General features: G+C 48.1%; 1 protein-coding gene across 1 annotated transcript; it reads left to right on the top strand.

Moving 5' to 3' along the window:
* Positions 1–346: 346 nt before the first annotated feature.
* On the top strand, positions 347–15,048 carry LOC144130463 (uncharacterized). The gene is made up of 3 exons (XM_077664384.1): positions 347–402; positions 11,714–12,018; positions 14,475–15,048. Exons 1-3 carry the CDS (start codon positions 400–402, stop codon positions 14,953–14,955), a joined length of 789 nt encoding a protein of 262 aa, XP_077520510.1. The 5' UTR covers positions 347–399; the 3' UTR covers positions 14,956–15,048.
* The last annotated feature ends 4,682 nt before the right edge of the window (positions 15,049–19,730 follow it).

Genomic DNA, 19,730 nt, shown 5'->3' with positions numbered 1-19,730 from the left:
AAGCGCTCTCAGCAGCGGCATCGATGGGAAACCGGCTAGTCTTGGCGACGACCAGGGCAGCCAGGAAGCAGCGCAGTTCGTCGCCCAGCGCGCCGTCGGAGGCGTCGTTGCTGAAGGCTCGGTCCGCTCGCTGACTGGTTCAGCGGTTTACGACTCGCAGTCGCAAGGCTGGAAAATTGATCAGCGTGCGACTGGCCTACGACTGTCGGTTTCCTACCAATACGGCCGTTTGCGACTGTCACTTTTCGACCGAAATGGTCGCACAACCTCTGCGATTCGCAAGTGTTTTGGGCGCGAGATAACGCGCCTCAAAAAGAAGAAGCTGCGCGTGACGGACGGGCCTCGCGCATCTCTCGTTTTGCTGCATCTACGTCGGCGAAAACCAGGAGCTACCGCACAATGGTAAAAAACCAATTTATTTTCTCGCATTTTTGCATGGCCCGTTCGCTCGGTAATGAGCACTAAACGCATAGCGGCTCAGATCGTAGCATAGGCTTCAGCAGAAGTTTTCAGTCCAGCAGAAGCCCTTCCTGGCTGGCTTGGCCTCATAGCGAGGCTTCAGTGCCAGCTTTGACGCCGTTGATAATGCTCTGGGGGAAAAAAAGGCACTGTCGTTTAATGCTTACCCTGTCTTGTTAACAATGCAGTGGCTTGATTTTAGTCACAGCACCCAAATGAATTTCCACGGGCAGCAAAAGCCCTACGGCTATTAGAGTTTATGCTTTCAGAGTTAACTCTCCCGGTGGCAGCGTCTAACCAGGCGCTAGCCGTATTTTTCTGGCATGTATACCTAAGCTGTTCGAAGCCGGAAATGATAGCTCATCAGACTTCCATATGATTATAAGGAGCAGAGCCCCCCAGCTTTTTTCTTCAGGCCACTTCCCCGTGTTACGGGAGATCCTGTGTTTTGCCTACTGTCATGTAAGTGCGCAGCCGTGTGCTGACGGCGAGGGAAGGCTCGGCCACGAAGTGCTGCACACGAACTGTTTTAATGCTCGAAGATTAGAGACGGCTAGTATGCTTAGCAGAATGATAACGAATTATGATGAGAGCTGCACAGTGTTTCTGGGCTTCAAGGCAGCGATGTCCGCATCGACTGGGTGGTAGAATACGTACTCCAGCAGCTTCTGGTAATGAGAGACGTCCCTTGTCTGCTGGCCAGGTGCTGTCGTAGCTACTTTGCTGTGGGTAGTGCTTCGTATGTCCTACTGTCCTTTGGTCTGTACGAGCCATGTAAAAGCGTGGTTGCCCTACCTGGGTTGCTCGGTACTCTCGGCTGCGGGGCTGCATTAGTACGCATCCAAACCAAGTGAGATGTTGGTGGTGGCCCTCCGCTTTCCCTGGTATACAGTGCCACCTGCTGTAGCCAGGAGCCCCTCTTCCCTTTTGCCTCTGTATTTCTGCTGATATGTCTTTGGATGATGCCAGTGGGATCTCAGGGCCCTTGGAGGAACGGGGAGCGTTGACAACACGTTCCATTTCATCAGGCTCTCTGCTCGGGGGAGGCCTTCAGGCCAGCCGGGCAACAGTATTTGTGGAAGGTCTGCAGATTTCCGCAGATATTCTTGGCAGTCTGAACTGCTATCTGGGCTTTAGATTGACGTCACCAGCTTGGCTCCCCACCGACGAATCTTTCTCGATCCCAAGTGGGAAACGCTGTCAGCGCGAAACCTCTGGGTAAACATGTCGTGCAAGGATTTCGCTGGAAGTACCTGATGCGATCTTAAGTGGGTGCTCGTGTCAGTTCTAAAAACTTGAGGAATTTCAAGTAGTAATCGCAGATGACGAAGAGCTTCTGCCAATTTAGTTTGAACACGTCTGTGTCGATCTACTCCCGTGAGTGATCAAGCAGTACTGCGTGAAGAAGTCGCTCTCTGTTTCGCCGGCGACATTGCTGGCATTTCGGACATAGTCGTGCATTTAAGGGCCAATTTCTGGCCATCAGTCAGTGCCTCTGACTCTTGCCCGAAATCAATGCTCTGATAGCTACAATACTGAGAGCCGTTCCTAAACTTCATCTTGCGAGCTTGGTGAGATAGCGAGGCAGAAGCTCAGCATCAACATTCCTTGAACCACTGAGAGGTTTGCTGAAAACTACTCAATTTCTTCATATCTCGAGGAACTTTTTCAGCCGTAGACCACAGCTTTTCGCAGTACAGTATCACCCTTGTCATGCACGGATCCGTTTATACCGCAGCTTTCAGCCCTGATAATAACGAACTGCATGCTGGAAGATCAATTGATAGGATCTTGTACTATTGTACCACTGTTTTGCTTGTTTCGGCTGAGTGCACTAATGACAGAACTTTCCTAGACAGCACATCTGCTGTCAGAAATTCTGGAATGTGTTAGATTGTGAAGGCATATCTGAAGACACGCATACTTAGCAGGTGTAGCCTTCGTGTCATCTGATCAAGACGTTTAGCTGTGAAAAGCGGCACCAGTGGTTCGTGGTCTTTCTCGATGCGAAACACTTGTCCCTAGGATTTGCGTGCGCCGGCCAAAACAACCGCTGAGAACTATTTCCCCACTTGAGCATATTTCTGCTGCCTAGGAGTCATATCTCTTGACTCACTAGAGGATGTGTCTGCGGACAATGTGGGGTGCGCACAGTGTAAGATGCGGCTCAGTCATGTAAGCGAACTTATCTTAGTAGAAAGTACCGTTAACGCTGTTTTCGAGGCGAGGGTGCACCGACACACTGCTAGGGTCATCCAGGTGAACGTAGGGAGTAACTGTCTTCTAACGACGATGTGTAAATTTGTGTCTACGTGTTGCGTTTGAAACGCCCGCCTTCCTTTTCCGTCTGCTAGTTTAAACCTCTAAAAAGAAAAGGGCGCAGGGCGTACAAGGTGCAGGTCTCATGCTACCCTACGCGTAAAAAAAAATGGAGGACGCTTAAGCTTCGCCTTTAAGAGTGGTACGCGACAGCGTGTTGCAGCACTGCCAGGGAGTCCACGGAACGCCATCGCCCGTTCGGCGCGACGCATTCCCCGTTAGACAAACCGCTGTTACGTAGTGAAACGGGCGCGCGGAGCGGAAAACCGCGTAGAAGCGCTGCCAGGCGCCTTGCCGAAACGCGCGGGGCTCAAGTTTCAGTCGTAGTTCGTCGGCACACCGTTCTCGAAAAACCCGATGCCACGAACGCCAGCATAGCTTCCGCGCCGAACGAACGGGCAGCAAGCCGCAAGTTTCATAGTGAATGCGCTTTGGATGTGCGCTGCGTTGTTAGCCGCTCACTGCGTGATTACCGCGTGCCCGCACGGCCCCACTTCGCCCGAACGAGACGAGTGGGAGGCACTAGGGAGCCTACATGTCGCGCCGCCTGCCGCCTGGCTTAGGGTGGTGACATCTCTCCCAGTGTTGCCGAAAACGGCCGCTAAACATGACGGGCAGCCATGTTGTTCCCCTTGAAGAGAGCATCCCCGGCTTTCAGTGGCGTGGTCGCTGGGGCGATCTACAACATTAGTTTATATTCTAGTTTATCGGCGTTTCTTTCGAAGTTAGTACCAACAGATGACGCCGTTCCGACGACATAGAGCAGTTCTCAGCGACGGTGCATTACACTCCGAACGGGTCTCTCCTCTGCGCGCGTCATCGCGCCAAGAGGCAGCGCTTATCAATTACGTAAAAAGGGTTCCTCCTCACGATGAGCACTAACCGAGCTTAGGTGTTGGGCGTTCAGAATTTAATGTTATGACGGTAATCAAAAGATTACGCAGGCCCACTTTTTAATGCTTATCAATTACTTGGTTCATGCGCGGCCTGTACAGAATGTGGCCGTAGTGGCTGTGTAGCTTATGTCGGGCATAATCGCCGCAAGTGTTCTATCGTTGGATAGCTTATGTCGAGTATAATTGCACCGGACTAATTGTAGGTCTCAATTATTACCGGTAATTAGTTAATTGTAATGTAATTGAAATTTACGCTACATCACTAAGTCGCTGGATAGCTTATGTTGAGTACAATTGCACTGAACTAATCTTGTCTTACCGACCATTAATTAGATAACCGTGATTAAAAATCAATCGTTATGCTCCATCATCAAGCTATATATCGTTGGATAGCTTATGTCGAGTATAACTCCACCGGAGTAATCGCAGGTCTTAATTACCATTAATTATTTATTTGATTTAAAATTGAACCTAATGCTATAGCATCGTCATATATCGTTGAAAGGTCTCGATGAGTAGAATCGAAAATGTAACGGTAAACCGAGCTAACGCTGGTCTATGTAGGTTCAAAATAAAACCACGCAACAGAAGCAAAACAGTAGCACCTAATGCTTATGCATTCACAGCACGGGAAGAGACTTAAGTGCCCCAGTAGTTCTATTACCGACATCACAATGGCATTTGCGTGTGCAATGTACCATTAGTTTGTGCATTTTGCTCTTCTGTGAGCAATTACACATGCTCTACGCAATGAGCTATGCAACCCCATACTAGCACACTGTAGCTTCAGCAAAAGGTATAAACATACTTAAAAAAATTTAGGGAATCTTGAGGCTGATGTTAACAAATTAAGATCGAGTGTTGTAAGCGTCTTAGTTTTGTACAGATTGCCATTGAGTTAACATTAAAGCAGTGCTTCATTTCACATTGCCTACCATTTTTCCACGTGTGCTGAGAAACTAACTTACACAGGGTGTTCAGTAGGAGGCTCAAATGTTCAGAGTGTAACATGAGACTTGCTGGAATGGAATCAGAGAAAGAGGAGCAATACAAACAATGGGACAAGTGAGAAAACCTAAAATCAAGAAACCAAATGACATTTTCAGACGCCTTCATGTAAACATTCAAGAAGCTTCTTTTATTGCCGACACACTTCTGGCAACTGTCAATTAAAGGGGAGGTGCTCATATTCTTTCTCAAGCAAACTGACAGAATATATAAGCATCCGCAGCCAGCTAAAGTGCATATGAAATTACATTCTTCCATTATCAGCACCTGTGAAACCAGTGAAATTTTTGTACACATATCAGTCACTCCTGTAAAACATATCTGGTGCGCACACTGATGGTGTAATTGCAAACAGGCTTATTATTTTTAAACATTGATCGAAGTAAAGCAGCTTCGTTGCTCAATGAACACTTCTACATAAAACAAAATATACTGATAGCCATGAACAAATTGCATGAGTGCAGTACAGAGGACACAATAAATGGGCTAAATTAGCAGGACTAGTAATGCAAACAACTCAAATGATAATGAGAAACACCACGGCAACTCTGTGGGAGCGTATGTTTTACAGCCCCTAAATAATGCAAGGCATGGTAGTGATGCTCCAGCCACAAAAATAAGACTGTTACGCACTTCACAAAAGACTTGAAACAGTGGTTTACACATTTGCATCTAGTTCCAACACTTGCTCCTAAAAACTTCACCTTTGATGAACACACTAGTGGCACGCAATGTAAATCAGTTTGCTATTTCCAAATGCTGACTGAAGCAAAGCAGCTTCATTGGTTAGTGCACACAATCTGCAAGCAACAGCTTGCTACAGAGAGGTGACATAAAAATATGCTGAAAGACGTGAACAATTTACAGGCGAGCAAAGTACACACGACATACACAGTGAAAGTGTCAGAGTGCTATATTCGGGTACAACCCAAGGAAGTAGTGGCAGATGCCCCCCGACCGTTTCCCTCCAGCCAATAGCAGTGACCGATTTTCATGACAACGCGGTCAATCCGATTAAGCCACGGTTAACTGCCGTTCATCTGCCACTCCCAGTGATGCAACTTCCCAGCATTAAACATGGTGTCATGAAAATCGGTTGGCGCCATTGGCTGGATAGAATTCTTTAAGGACATCTCCCCTATTTTCTTGAGTTGTGTCAAACTATAGAAAAACAACGAAAGCAAGGCCAAATCATTAACTAGCTGACTGCAAGCATCTAAGCATATGATGTTACCATCCTTATCAGAGTTCAGACCAGGTTTGTTGCGGCACATGTTTTGCTAGACATTCCATCCACCCTCTGTGCATGCTGCTGTCGTAGATGGATCCTCAGTCTTGTCCTCACATATTTTGTCAGGAGGACCTTCCCTGCCTGAGCATGATGTGTTTCACAGCAACCTAAGTTCAACTTGACAGCCTTGCACAGGGCATTCAAAATGCTAGCAAATGGGGTTTTGAGCACCATGATTTCCTTCATATCTGCAAAAGTCTTAAACTGCTCCTCACATTCTATAAGGACATTAATCACTGCTTGCGTTGGATAAATGAGGTTCTCAGAATTTTTCACGTACTCTTTAAGCTTAATAAGATTGCTATACTGATTTGTAGCATCTCCAACAAGGGCATTTTTGCAGTCACTACAGTTACCAATGGACTTCATGACAGACTTGACCAGGAATCCTCCTAGATAAGCAAGAATGTCACATTCTGCTTCTGTGAGAGCACACACAAACAGGTTTTCTAGCTCTTCAGGCTCTTGGTTTTGTCCTTCATGTCTCTGGATAGTTGGGTCAAGGAGGTCAGCTAGATGCAAGCTGTCATCAACCTCGTAGCTAGAATTTGTAGGTGTGTGCATGAACTGTCCAACACAAATCAGCTTCAGTGCACACTTAACGTCGTATGCACTAGGGACCGGCTTCTTGAGTCTCAACACAGAGAATATGTTTTCGAGACAATCTTGTACGAGCCGGCCAAGAAGCACATACTTGTAGCTTTGGTTGTCCAAGAGGTCTTGCGACAGGCTGAGAGCAACAGTGGTCGATGCCAGAAGGCCAGCTTGTGAAGGCTTCCAATGTGCCGTTGCTCCCATTTTCATTTGACGGAAAGTGCTGCACGTCAGTTCCAAAAGCGCAGTGGCCTCTTTATGCTTTGAAGGATCTATATCGCTCAGAGCAACAACCGGATGTCTGGCCGACATAAGGGTGTACCACCTGCTCACGAGGTTAAAAAACCACGCTGTAGCCTCTGCTTCGGGGGGCAAAATTTTTTGTTGGATTAAATATCGGATAGCAGCAGGAGCCTCACGGAACAATTGCACAGCAATGTTCACTTTCATGGTAGTGAAATGTCCACTGCTGATGTGGATTTCCGACAGCCTATTTGCAATCTTCAGCTCACTTTGACAGTCGTACTTCAACACTGCTTCAACATGCTCCACCTTGACAGTGCCAGAAGGAAGACTTTGTTCCTTAACAGTTTCTTCACCCAGAGTGAATTCTCCCACTCGGAGTAGTTGGGCACGGATGTTCTTCAAGACGTGGGCGGGGTCAGCCATAAAGAATAGTTGCCTGCCACGGAGGTGCGGGTGCGGAATACAGCAGACAGTCTGTGAGTTTCTGTGGTTGGACAAGCCAAGCAGGCGCCAAACTGCACGGTTGGCAGCTCCCATGTCACTTGTGACAACAAGCACTCTAAGCGAGATTTGAAAACAAAGCTCAATCAAGTGGAACACAATGTCCTTCAAAATAGAGCCATCTATCGACCTTCCAGTGAAGTGATAGGCGATAACCTGTTTCCATCTCGTGTTCACGCCACCAACCATGAACACAAGAGCACGGTTGGCAACATCTGTAGCGGACTCCGGCAATGTAGTGCTCCCAAAAAAGCAATCAAGCGAGCGATCGTGGTCAAATCCTTGGGAGATTTCCATCTCATCCATGAAGAGCACACAGTCTTTTTCTATGTCTTGCATTGTGGCTACTTTGGATTTCAGGACATTAAAAACTTCATGAAGAACTCCAGGCAAAAATTTAATATTTTGAAGCCTTCGTATTAATGTCCTATTGCATGGCAGTGGATATGATAATGATCTTAATAATTCATAGCCTGCTGTTCCACATGCGTGCTTTATTTGAAGGGCCTCTCGAATAGTCTTCTCAGACCACTTAAGGCCCTTCGTAGTTTTCATCGTCAAAGCCCTTCTCTGGTCGTGTTTGAGGAACGGTAATTGTTCCAAGGTTATCATTTTTTGTTGTGGCGACTGTGACTTCTTTACAAGACTGCGCAGTTTTCTCTTTGTTTGCTTGTGAAGCCTCTGTAGGTTTCTGCACTTTTGGGCCAAGTCCTTATTTCTCTTTCTCAGCTCAGCATTCTGTCTTTGAAGAGACAAGTCAGTTGAAGCCGTACTTGAACCAAGTGTGAATGCAGCTTGAGCTATTTCTTTACTTGATCGCTCATTACTATGCTGTGACCTTTCAGCGCTTAAGGATTCGGCCTCCATGGGTGAAGCTGCGGGCAGAGGAAGTCGACTTGCATCAGTGGAATCTTCCCCACTGGCTTTATCTGTTCTCAGAAAGGAATGGGCAACGCTGTCTGCATAGATAACAGTGTCGACAGCTTTGGGCGGCAGCAAGGTGGTTGTTAAAGGTAGATCATACCCTGGTACCTGAGCACATTGTAGTGGACTGACAGTGTCCTGGGAACTCATGCTGTCACTCACAGCCGAGTCTTGTGTTTGTTCGGCTGTTGATGCGAAGACAGGCTCTAGAGCAGCACTACCACATGGTTCATTTCCGGTGGGGTCAAGTACTGGGCTTTGCGTTGGCGTGGCCGGACGAAAGCAAGACCGCTTCTTCGGAGGCTTCCGGTGTTTCGGGATGGCTGAAATAAAAAATTCAGTCAATAGGGTAGCACTACACTCAAGAACTGCAGAAATTCTGCATTTACAGAAGAGCAACCTAGTACCTGCATAAAACTTCCAAATAAACTTCAGGAGTAGTAATATCAGTTGGGTTTTAAGATCCCAAAGCTGTACTGGGGGGCTTTAGATTTCTTACCGCCAGTGCATATTTAACAGCGTCGGAAAGCATGCTACAACTGGCAATGATTCAGTCGTGCAAAATTGTGCTCAACAGCAGGTTGTGTTAGCAGCTGAGGTACCATTGATGCAACTAGAATTACTAATCGTCCTGAATTTTGCCATTTTAGCTTCTGTGCCAGGTGACATAGAACAAATGAGACAGCACAGTATGCAGTCTGCTTTAGGATATTTGTTTGATTCTAGACGCCCCCTTTCTCGCAGGCGTCGGGTGAATTATAAAGAAAAAACGATGCTATACAAAGTATAAACACACTATAGGTGGCCTTGTGCTCTTTGAATACAAGGCTATATCTGTGTTGTACGTTTTGGATCTTAGTATCATATATATGAGTGCATTCAATGTGTAGAGAAGATAAACAGTAGTCCCTTAGGGAAGCAGTGGGTGTTCAAGAAAAGCAAATATAGTAGGGGTAGACAGAGAGTTAGGTGGCAAAAGTTTTGTTTAGTGCCATACTTTATACCTTTATGGCTTACACGGAAGATTTCAATTGTCATTCATTCATTTTTTTTCAATCTACAGTGAAAAATGAGCCAGAGGTAATGCAGAAGCCGTTAAAACACGGCTTAAGGTGATTTTATGTTTGAAGGTGCTGTTCGAATGCATGACCCTACAATAACGTGCAATATACATATTTTTTTATGCCCGCGATTTAGTTTTACAAGAAATGAATTGCATGGATCCCAACAAATTTCTAGCTAGGGATCTAGATGCTGATGCAAACATGCGCTGTAGGAATGCTTGGATATAAAAGCCATATCAATAGACCAAGAAGTTTGTGTGGATAATGTGGCCACAGATGGCACAGGAACCGGTTAAAGGGAAGTCAGTAGGATAGGCTTCGTCCTGCTATGGACCTTGAAATGCTGATGGTGATGAACCTTTCTTTGCAGCCTTCTAAAAGCAGATGAGCGCACATTTTTGAGCTTGCACAAAGCAACCACAGCACTACCGTATACGTGTAGACAAATTTCTTTGCAAACATTTCATATGAATGAGGCAGAGTTGTATTTAAGAGATGGATCAAAATTAGAAGCTTACCTCGATAAGTAAAAAGTGTGGGAACCGCATCTGGCCTTAGCTTCTTTAAGCCATCCTGTCTGTTTTGCTCGAAACTTGTTTCTTCAAAATGTGCCTGAAATGAATGGCAGCAAGTACTTCATAAGCATCAAGAAGTATATTCATACCTGCACATAACTGTGACAAATGCTGCAAACCGGAACATGACTAGCGTTACAACTACAGAGCTGTTTCTACCTGCTGTAATGTTTTCACATGCTGTCTTTTACCAGGCTATAGTGCTAAGCTAAAAAAACTGGATAAGGGCTTCCTAAAGGCTTCATATGCATGCCAGTAACCGGGCATATACAAAATGTGTTCTTTTAGTCTGATCTTGGGTTTCCAATCTTTTTCTACCGAATAGCGTCGTACAGCAGAACGGTGCCTAGATAACCAGACCTGACTGAAAATAAGTTCCTCCGACCACAGCGCTCACGAAACAGCGAACGCGTACAATGTCAGAGAGATGTAGAAATTTATTTTCACTACCTCAGTCATGTTCTCTGACATGAGTCTTGGCGCATGTATTACAGCGCAAACAAGGAAGCGGGCGCCAATATATCGTGAGTGCACTCGCGTGAGAATTACAGTCAGCGAGGGCGAATGCGAACCGTTGCTTCTCGCCCTTGGTGCTCGAGACACGCCGCCAGCGCATCTAAAAACTAACGAGAAGATTGCACCCACGCCCGCAATGCGTAGCCTGTTATCAAACCCACGCCGCGCACGCCGTTCGAGGCGGCCGTGGTTTAATTATCGTAAACGTGAAGCACAGTACACCAAACATAACAAGCGAGCAGGTAACAAAAGAGAAAAAGGTACGGTACTCACAGAACATATGCGAGAAGCAGCAGTGGGTTCCCAGCAGTCTCGCTTTACTTGTGCCAGCCAACGTTTTCTTCGGTTGGAGTCAGCCGGGAAACGAAACATCCGTGTGCCCTTCCTGCAGTGGTTCGAGCACTGCGGAACGCAACACCCGGGCATTGCTGCTGCGTAAGCTTCCTGGCGCACTTAGTGCAACAACCGACAACATATGACTGTCCCACTCAACGATGAACGGCGATGAAGACGCAACTGCTGCAGCAGCTAATGCGCGCCTATGCACGGCGGGGAACAAGATGGCGCGGCGTCTTCCCGTAACCATGACAACACACGCGCTGGCAACATCGGTCTTAGCGGGAGGCGGCATGTGCTGTGTCAAAGGAAGTCACCACCCTAAGCCGGGAGGGGGCGCGACATGTAGGCTCCCTAGGAGGCACTGCCGTCGCGCGCCATCTTTTGGGGCAGTGGCGTACATTGCGAGGAGGAGGGAGAGGAGAGATTTTTCGCTCACGGCCAACGCCGCCGACGACACGGGCTTTTCTGCGACACGAGGCCCTTAACGATGTCGCGTTAAAACGCGTTCGTGTGGGTGGGTGGAGTTTCACTTATTCCAAACAGGCAAAAAAAAATGCGGCCATGCCACACTGCCTACACTTGAATGGTCAGGGAAGGCTAAAAAATCGAGGGCCTAATTACTGCGCCCTCTCCTTTTAATAACAGTAATAATTGGTTTTAGTGGAAAGGAAATGGCGCAGTATCTGTCTGATATATCGTTGGACATATGAACCGCGCCGTAAGGGAAGTGATATAGGAGGGAGTGAGAGAAGAAAGAGGTGCCGTAGCGGTGGGCTCCGGAATAATTTAGACCATCTGGGGATCTTTAACGCGCACTGATGTCACACAGCACACGGGCTCCTTAGCGTTTTGACGCCATAAAAACGCAGCCGCCGCCGTCGGGTTCGAACCCGGGAGCTCCGGATCAGTAGCCGAGCTCCCTAGCCACTGAGCCACCGCGGCGGGTCGCGCATTGTGATCAATTTCATTCTTGAATCGCAGCACAAGACTAAAGGCTGCTTCCCGGGCGGTCGCCATATCCCGTTCGGTCACGATGAAGACGAGACGCCGCTCACCGAGAGGGAGAACCGCGGTGTTCCCTGGAGCTCCGAAGCAATGGCCTCGCGGTTGGAGGCGTACTACAACGGAGTGCGCCACCAGACGCGCCAGAATACGAAACCGAAGAAGCAGCGGGTGCAGAGGCTTAGACGGCGTTCGGCTCTGGCGGCGAGCTGGTGTGAAGAACAGCCTCTTTCGGCCTTCAGCCGTCTTGGACACACGCCGGCGTCGCAGAAGCGGCACCACTGGTAAGGGCCGCTATGGCGGCTCGTTGATTTGCTCCGTGGTCAAATTGACTGCGCTTTACTGTGTAACGGACCAAATCAAATAGTTCTAAAGTTTACTCTACTTGCGTAAATCAGAGCTGTTGCAAACGTTTCTTGTCCGTCCGAGATTTCAAGATGGTTTCCGGCCATGGTGTCAAGCTGCTGCTACATCGTGCAAAATGTCACCCCCCATCGCCGGGCCGGCACGGCGGGCGGTTTACCACGCATGCTTGCGTTCCTCAGAGGGTTCGGAGGGGAGGCAAACGAACCGGCATCATTCGGCGCACAAAGCTGTTAGTCGAGTTGAAGCCTGCTCTATGTGAGGAATTCGTACCGACGACCTTTGGTCCTCGAAACCGTAATGGGGGCGACCTTCAGAAGGCCGTGGTGGGCGAACCAGTGGCCGCAGGTGGATGCGGGTGGTACCAAACAAATCCGGGTATGCTGCGGCGTCAACAGAAACCACGTTCGGGGAATCGGCTAGGCGTCGGCGTAGGTAGGATACTCGCGCTCGTCGTCTGCCTGTGTGAACGAGCTCGCCCAACTCCCTTTCACTTTAATAAAGTTTTTCCTCCCCCCCTCCTCCTCCTCCTCCCCCTCCTCCTCCTCCTCCCCCTCCTCCTCCTCCTCCAAACAAATGGTCATTTCGAGGTGCAGACGTTCGTATTCAAATTTGGGACCTGGGAGTGAAATTCGGATATAACAAATTTGAGCCTCGGATATAACGAAGGTGCACGCTGATAACCATCGTTAATAATAACGTAAAGCATAGTTGAACGCATGGGTGAAAACAACTCAGCTAAAGCTCTTCATTTCATTTCGCCTTCGCGAATCATTAATTTTTTTAACGTCTGCAACTTTCTCCCATTCCTTAATCTATCCCTTTACGGTACAGTATGGTCTAAGTGCCTACACGCTTTTAGACAGTAACCGCGCATTTCCTTTTAGCTGGTTATAAGTTACAATGGAAAAAAACAAAACACTGCTAACAAATGGGACGGAATAAAAGACAGACACTTGCACTGACTGGCAACCAAAGGCAGGAAGGCAACAATATAAAGGAAACATGGTGAGCTAGAAACACAAAGGAACAATCATCCACCGAAAAATAAGAAGCGGAAAGTATGTCACATTAAGAAAACAGATTAAGAAAAGCAAGTTCTAGTGAGGACATGCGAGAAATTGCATCTGTTAATCAGCGGCTCTGTATGATATTTCTTGAATGTTGATACTTCCTCATAGTTGATCATTTCATTGTGTATTTAGCTCCCATATATTTTTAAAATGCTGCCTTCTCTGCCGCAGTAAATTTTGTTTCTAGTCAGCGCAAGTCTTCTTTACCGTCTGGCTGTGGGCGCTGTTCCGTCGTTTCCGTCAATATGTAAACCAACCAACCCGACTGCGTAGCCGGCTGTGCTCTTAAAGACACTGGAAAAATGACTATGTGCTCTCACACACTGATGACGCCTGCTATCAGGTCGCGAGCAGCCTCTAGCGAGTGCCATTCCTTATGCCGCGGAAACCTGATGCATACACAGCGCGCACTGATGTCGTGATGACCAAGCCAGTGCTCTGGCGTTGCCTCGAATCCAGCCACGCTTGGAAAGACTTTGCTCCCGACATAAAGGCATTTCTCATTTTTAGGCCTTTCACTCGGCGTCGGTTTCGACATCCATTCCGCCAAGATTTCGCGAGCATGCCCTTTGAGATTAGCGTGAACACGCAGGCGCTAGAAACTTTTCAAGCTAAAAACTTATGCTCTCCCGCACAGTACAGTTTGGTACTTCAATTACAGTAACACTCGGTGGAAGCATGCAGTCAAACATATTCGATTTATTTGACTTTTTTGTTTTTTAGTTTATATAGTTTCCAAGCTTGTAGCCATTCAAGGACTACAGAACTATTGCTTAGCATCGCGTTTGCCATGCCACGTCTGCCTGTAGATTCAGAATAATTACCGCTAGCAAATTTCGGGTGTTGCCTGTTCAGGCTGCTTAAACTCGATGTCACTGTGAATGCAGGTCAAGGCCACACAACACTAGGGCTCCTACCTTACGTCGGCGCCGCGGCTCATGCCCCTGTATTTTAGTGGCCACCACAGGCTTAACATATAGGAGCTAGCTTTGCCGACATCTGGCTATACACGCCAAAAAATTTTGCTATTAATCACTGATGACTGTGCAGAATGTAGTTCAGCTTAATTCAGGATAGACCATCAGTTTCGATACGTCGCTAGACAAGTTCATTTGGGACACGGACAAGATCAAGTAGGCATGTTGGTATAAACCCGGGTGTCAGTCACCTCTTTTCGCGGTCTCATGATCACGCATGCTGGCAGCAGATCCGAGCAGACGGGCACCGCAAATTTCTGGACATGGGCCGTTTCTGTTAGAACTTCCAGGTTGTAGACTCGGTGCCAAGTGTCTGCCACATCGCAGGTCGACGACCTGGTACATGCAGATGTCGGCCGTGGTCGTGGTGCTCGCGCTGGCCGCTCTCATTGGCTTGACGTTCGCACTACGACACGCCGACAAGGTGCGAGACGCCGGTCAAGGCCTCGACGTGGACATCGATGATGTGGCGGGTGAGAATGCAACCGACGCCAACGCCACAAGCCATGAGCATGCGGCCGTGGACGACGGCGGTGACGCGGCTTCCAGCACCGGAAACGGAAGCAAGAAGGAAGAGCATGAACAGGAACCCCGCCCAGCTTCCGGTTACACGCGGACCGGTGGCGGCCAGTCTAAGATCTCCGCTTACAGCAACACTCGTGTTCCTTCTGCAGCGCGCCAACCAAGCGCGCAAGAAACGTTTACTCCGCAAGAAGGCGCAGAGGGGACCGAGACCGCGAGGAGGAGGACTCTGGTGAGGATGAACAGAAAGGAGTGGCTGAACAACCGGGGCTGGCATCTGACTTAGCTGACTGCAGTTCGGGTCATCATGGCCCCTCGGAGTGGCGTTAGGAAGACGCCCCGCACTGCGCAGACTTTCTGTTCGTGTTGTAAATTTGAAACGCACTATTTCACAAAAAAAAACGCAATTTTTCCTTTCTTTTGACAGTCTTGTTCCAATCAATGCAGAGGCAGGCCAAATTATCAAGCAAGCTCTCTGGATGACTACTTTCTCGCACATGCATATAGCAGCAGCTATCATAACTCTGATTTGAAAAAGCGATTAGCTTGATTACTTGACGCTGCGCATGTGTTGTCCTCGGATTTTCTTGTCGCACCATGTTAGGGATGAGAATAATGAAAAAGCGTTAGCTACATTAAGCGCAACTCAGATAAACAATCATGACGGGGTGAAGCTTAGTGACAACGCGTGATTTCATTGAGACCTGTTATACGTTGACGCACTGAACGGAATGGAGTGCATTTGTCCCGCATTCAGGTCTTTAATAGTAGCTTACCAGCAACCGTCAAGAAGAAAGTATACGTGTACATTTGTCTCATGCCAGTACTCACCTACGGTGCGGAAACTGTGGGGCTGTTAAGATAATCGACGGTCCTTTTGGGCAACGGAATGGATTCCAAGAGAATGCAACGTAGCAGGGGGTGACAGAATGTCATGCGGACGAATATAATTAAAAAATTTTCTTGGTAAGGTGCCCGCAGCTGGCACAGGACATAGTTAAATCGAGGGAAAGGAGAGAGGCCTTTGCCCTGCAGTGGGCGTAATTAGGCTGATGATATACGTCAAGCTATGCTGGCATTTTGCTAGGAAGAAACTTACTGACAGGGATCTTTGTGAATGCAGATGGCCGTGCCAGGCACATGGTTTTTTGGCTGTTGGTCGTCTCAAACGTATGTGTAGCCTCCGACAGACGAAGCAAATCTGCTCAGCGAAGCACATAATGGTTCACGTCGTCAACCGCGTGTTTTCCGAGCGAACGCTCATTCCGTGCCAGCATCAAAACCAGCCTTCGTCTGGCGGCGATGCTCGGTCATGGACCTTTGTCCACCAGCTTCGCGTTCAGCATCGAACACTGCTGGCGCTTGCCTGCGAAGGTACATTATGTCACGTTGGGGAATTACAGCCAAAAAACCAAAGGAAACGAAGGTAATGAACCATGGTTTTTGTTGAAAATGGTAATTGACCAAAGTGAGTACGAACCCCGTGGTTGGAGTCCATATTTCAGACGTTCGCGAAGTTTGCGTTGTGAGGAGTGCGAAACAGCAGGAGCGTTTACACGCAACATAAATACAGGTTGTCAGGCACTGCATAAACACACCCCAAAAGTAGAAGATTGGACATCCGCGCCATAGATGTCCTAGTAGCTCACCGAACGCGAAATTCGGAGGTTTTGGGTTCGGATTCTACCGGCGGCATGTGGTCGTTTTAGTGGACTAATGCTAGAGTGCCCACTCGTCGATTTTGCCGATGCGTGTCCGGTCCCTCTGAGACCTCAAAGAGCTAAGCAGCTGGGTGCCTTAAGACTTGGTGGAAGGTGAACCACCTAAGTCACGTGACCTTGTGATGCCAACACAACCTGCCCAGCAGATTGTGAACTGCCCAGCATGACAGGTGGTAGTTCAGATTAATGATTAGTAGCGAGAGGTTGCACGGGAAGAGGTACCCGAGTCACACAAGCCCCAACAGTGGCAACACCTGCCATCGCAAGGCAGTGGCGCATCGCTTAACCGCTGCACCACTTCGCCAGGAGTGATATCGAGACTCGGTAATTTAAGAAAAAAAAAATCCAATTCAAACAAATAAGGTAAACTAAGCACACTAGCGCTAGCGCACCTTAGTCGCATTTGGCCTAACCAAGATAAATCGGCCGTCGTTTTTTTATTCTATTTTATAATCAATTACCTTTGAGTCCTAAAACTATCTTACTATTAATTACGTTTTTGGTTAGCACTACAACTTAAAAATAATTATATAAAAATTTCTTATGCTGGCCTTGTATTCAGTGACTATTGGATTCCCTCATAAGTATGTAATAACGAGCCCCTCATATCGTTGGCCTTGTCTGCTCATGTTAAAAAAGAGAAGTGGCTTAATTATGACGGAAGCTCCAAGACTTGAGGGCGGCTGTCACCTACTACGAGCCAGCCCGAAATGCCTACACCTTTTCTGCTATACACTTTATGCTTGCATCTACTCTCGACAACGAGGTAGACGGATTTATTTTCAAACGCATCGCCATCACGAAAATGTGAACATCGGAAAGAAGAAGTTCGATGTGGCGGGCAAATTGCCCTTGGGAGTATGCGCCATTGTATATCGTGGACGACAACAGCACCCTGCACACCTCGTTCGCGGCGCCCTTCCACGTTCAAGGAGCAACAGGAAACATACAATGGTAAGACGAAATTTTAGCCGAGTTCCTTGACTCTTGCTCTGCTCTTCTCGCTGGCAGCAGAGCTTCTTAGGAGTAGAGAGCAGTTTACTTTCGCAGAGACAGGTCCGCCCCTTCAAGACAAAAGGGCTACCATTTTTGGTCCAGCAGGTCGCGTACTTTCTAAGCAAGGAACGGAAGTAGGGATTACTCGGTTTCCGGTCGTGGCGTGAGCCAGCTCTCGTAGTTCTCGAGCACGCACTGTTCTGAAACGGATTGGATTTGAGCAAAGGAAAAACGAAGTAACTGCTTCACTTCTCCGCAGACGCCGCAACCGCATGGTGATGAAGGAGGCATTGAAATCGCAAAGAGGCACCATAGCGGACCGCCGCGGAATAATTTCCGGCACTTGCGGTTTTTTGACAGTGCTTTACCCCGCAGAGCACAAGAGTGCCTTTGCGCGTTTCCCCTCCATCGAAACGAGGCCACCGCAACAGGTTTGAATCCGCCTCCTCGGACTGAGCAGGCGAGAGCGCTAACCACTGTGCCGTTGTGGCTGGTAAAAAGTGTCCCTCACTGGACGGTCAGTGCGAAACATCCAGCACTGCGTTGTGTCTCGGTGACTATAGGGACGTTTAGAATACGGTGAATCTATCGGTTAGGGGCATAGAGGAATTCCGAGGCATCAGTGCGCATGCGCAAAAAATACGATACGCGCGTGGCACGAGACGCCAGACTGAGCGACAAAGCACTATCTAATTGAATCCGGTGATGCCAAAGAGGCCAGGAAAAGTTTCAACTGAGCGATCATTTCTCAAGACACTGTACGGATTATCGATTCCTGGCCGTACGGCGGCACAGTAATTCCTGGTCACTGGATAGGTGAGTGATTAACTATGTCAAGGAGGAATTAACTCTATACACTTTTCGCTTCTGCAGTCGAAGTGATACATTCCCCCTATCCCGAAAGGCACGCATGATGCCGCCCTTGCGACGCGCTTTGGCCCGGGAATGTTTCAAAAGATGTCACATTCTAGCTATTCTGCTCCCTAGGTTTAAAATTGGACTGCTTTATCTGGCTTCATGAAGGATTTGCAAATTACTAGGAGTACAAACATTGTCGGGAGGTAAGGCTGTGTTCACTTTTTATATCGGCTCTTTTTGTTTATAACCGCTGGTATATGGCCTTATCACAGCCTTATCAATAGGAATGCAAATGGTACATTAGTGGCCGATGTTTTGAATAGTTTGTGGACACCGTATTCGCATGACCTTGTAATTGGCTATGATGAAGAAATAGCGCAAAAGGAACACGAAGACAGAAAGAGAACGACATCCCTCGTGTTTCTTTCGCTTTATTTTTTCATCATGAACGTTATCCTGGCAAAGTCGATGAAAACTGCGGACCATTGTCGGAGACCACCACCTTTGGGATAGCGTGGCGGGCGAAAATTGATTTGCAGTGCGGGATTACTATACCTGAAGTTAACTTTTCCAGACGAACAAGTTCAGGATATCGGGAGTAGTAGTCCGTCACGATTAACCACCAATGACTATTGAAAAAGAACAGGGCTATTGCAACGCGCTGCCATGGTCGAGGCGGAAACTCAGTGCTCTGCATAGAATTTTGCGGTTGCTGGTTGTCTTTATAGTCTCGGCAGTGTTTCGCGGTAGTCGTGATGTCTTTGGCCACCGCTGGCCACCAAACAGCGTCCTTGGCGCGAGCTTGCGTCTTCGTAACGCCGAAATGGCCTTCGTGCAGAATACGCAAAATTTCGTTCCTGCAGGATAGTGGAACAACCACACGGGCTGCATGGAGTAGCAGATCATCTTCTGGGGTTAGTTGGCCAGGATGCTCGTAGAAAGACCTGACCTCAAGGGGCAAATCCCGTCTGGAAGGCCAGTTTTTCTGGCAGAGCCTTTGGATACACTAGCCCACCGGATCTGATTTTTGGGCTTTTTTTAACCACTCCAGACAAAGCTGCTTGATGGAAAGAGTGGACCTAACACAGCGTACGAAAGTTTCGACGTCGCCTTCTAGCTCGGTGTCACCGGTCTGTTGAAGCGGCGCTCTGGAAAGCGTGTTGGCGGCGAGGAGGTCTTTCCCAGGGACGTACGCCACATCGTACTGGTAACGCAACCTGCTCATCTTGAGCCTCTGTAGCCGAGGTGTAAGGTCAAGACTCTTTGACATAAAGATTGGTACCAGCAGCTTGTGGTGGGTTTTGAGTGTGAAGGACTTGCCGGCAAGACCCTTTTTATCTATTTGTGCATAGCACCTTAACGTGTTGGAGAGCAGCCTGGAGGCCTAGGCGATGACAGAAAACTTGTCATCCGACTGCTTCTGTCGGATAACCACTCCCAGTCCAAAGGAAGAGGCGTCTGCACTGACTACTGTATCTTTCGCAGG

The sequence above is a fragment of the Amblyomma americanum genome, chromosome 4 (assembly GCF_052857255.1).
Source record: "Amblyomma americanum isolate KBUSLIRL-KWMA chromosome 4, ASM5285725v1, whole genome shotgun sequence".
In the NCBI taxonomy this organism is placed as follows: Eukaryota; Metazoa; Arthropoda; class Arachnida; order Ixodida; family Ixodidae; genus Amblyomma; species Amblyomma americanum.
The sequence above is the reverse complement of the archived record's forward strand: the minus strand, read 5'-3'. Positions and strand labels throughout refer to the sequence as shown.

Excerpts from the sequence above, each read along its gene's own strand:
- LOC144130463 (XM_077664384.1), top strand. Across the intron at positions 12,019-14,474 it reads TCGCAGAAGCGGCACCACTG|GTCGACGACCTGGTACATGC; the intron begins GTAAGGGCCGCT and ends GCCACATCGCAG.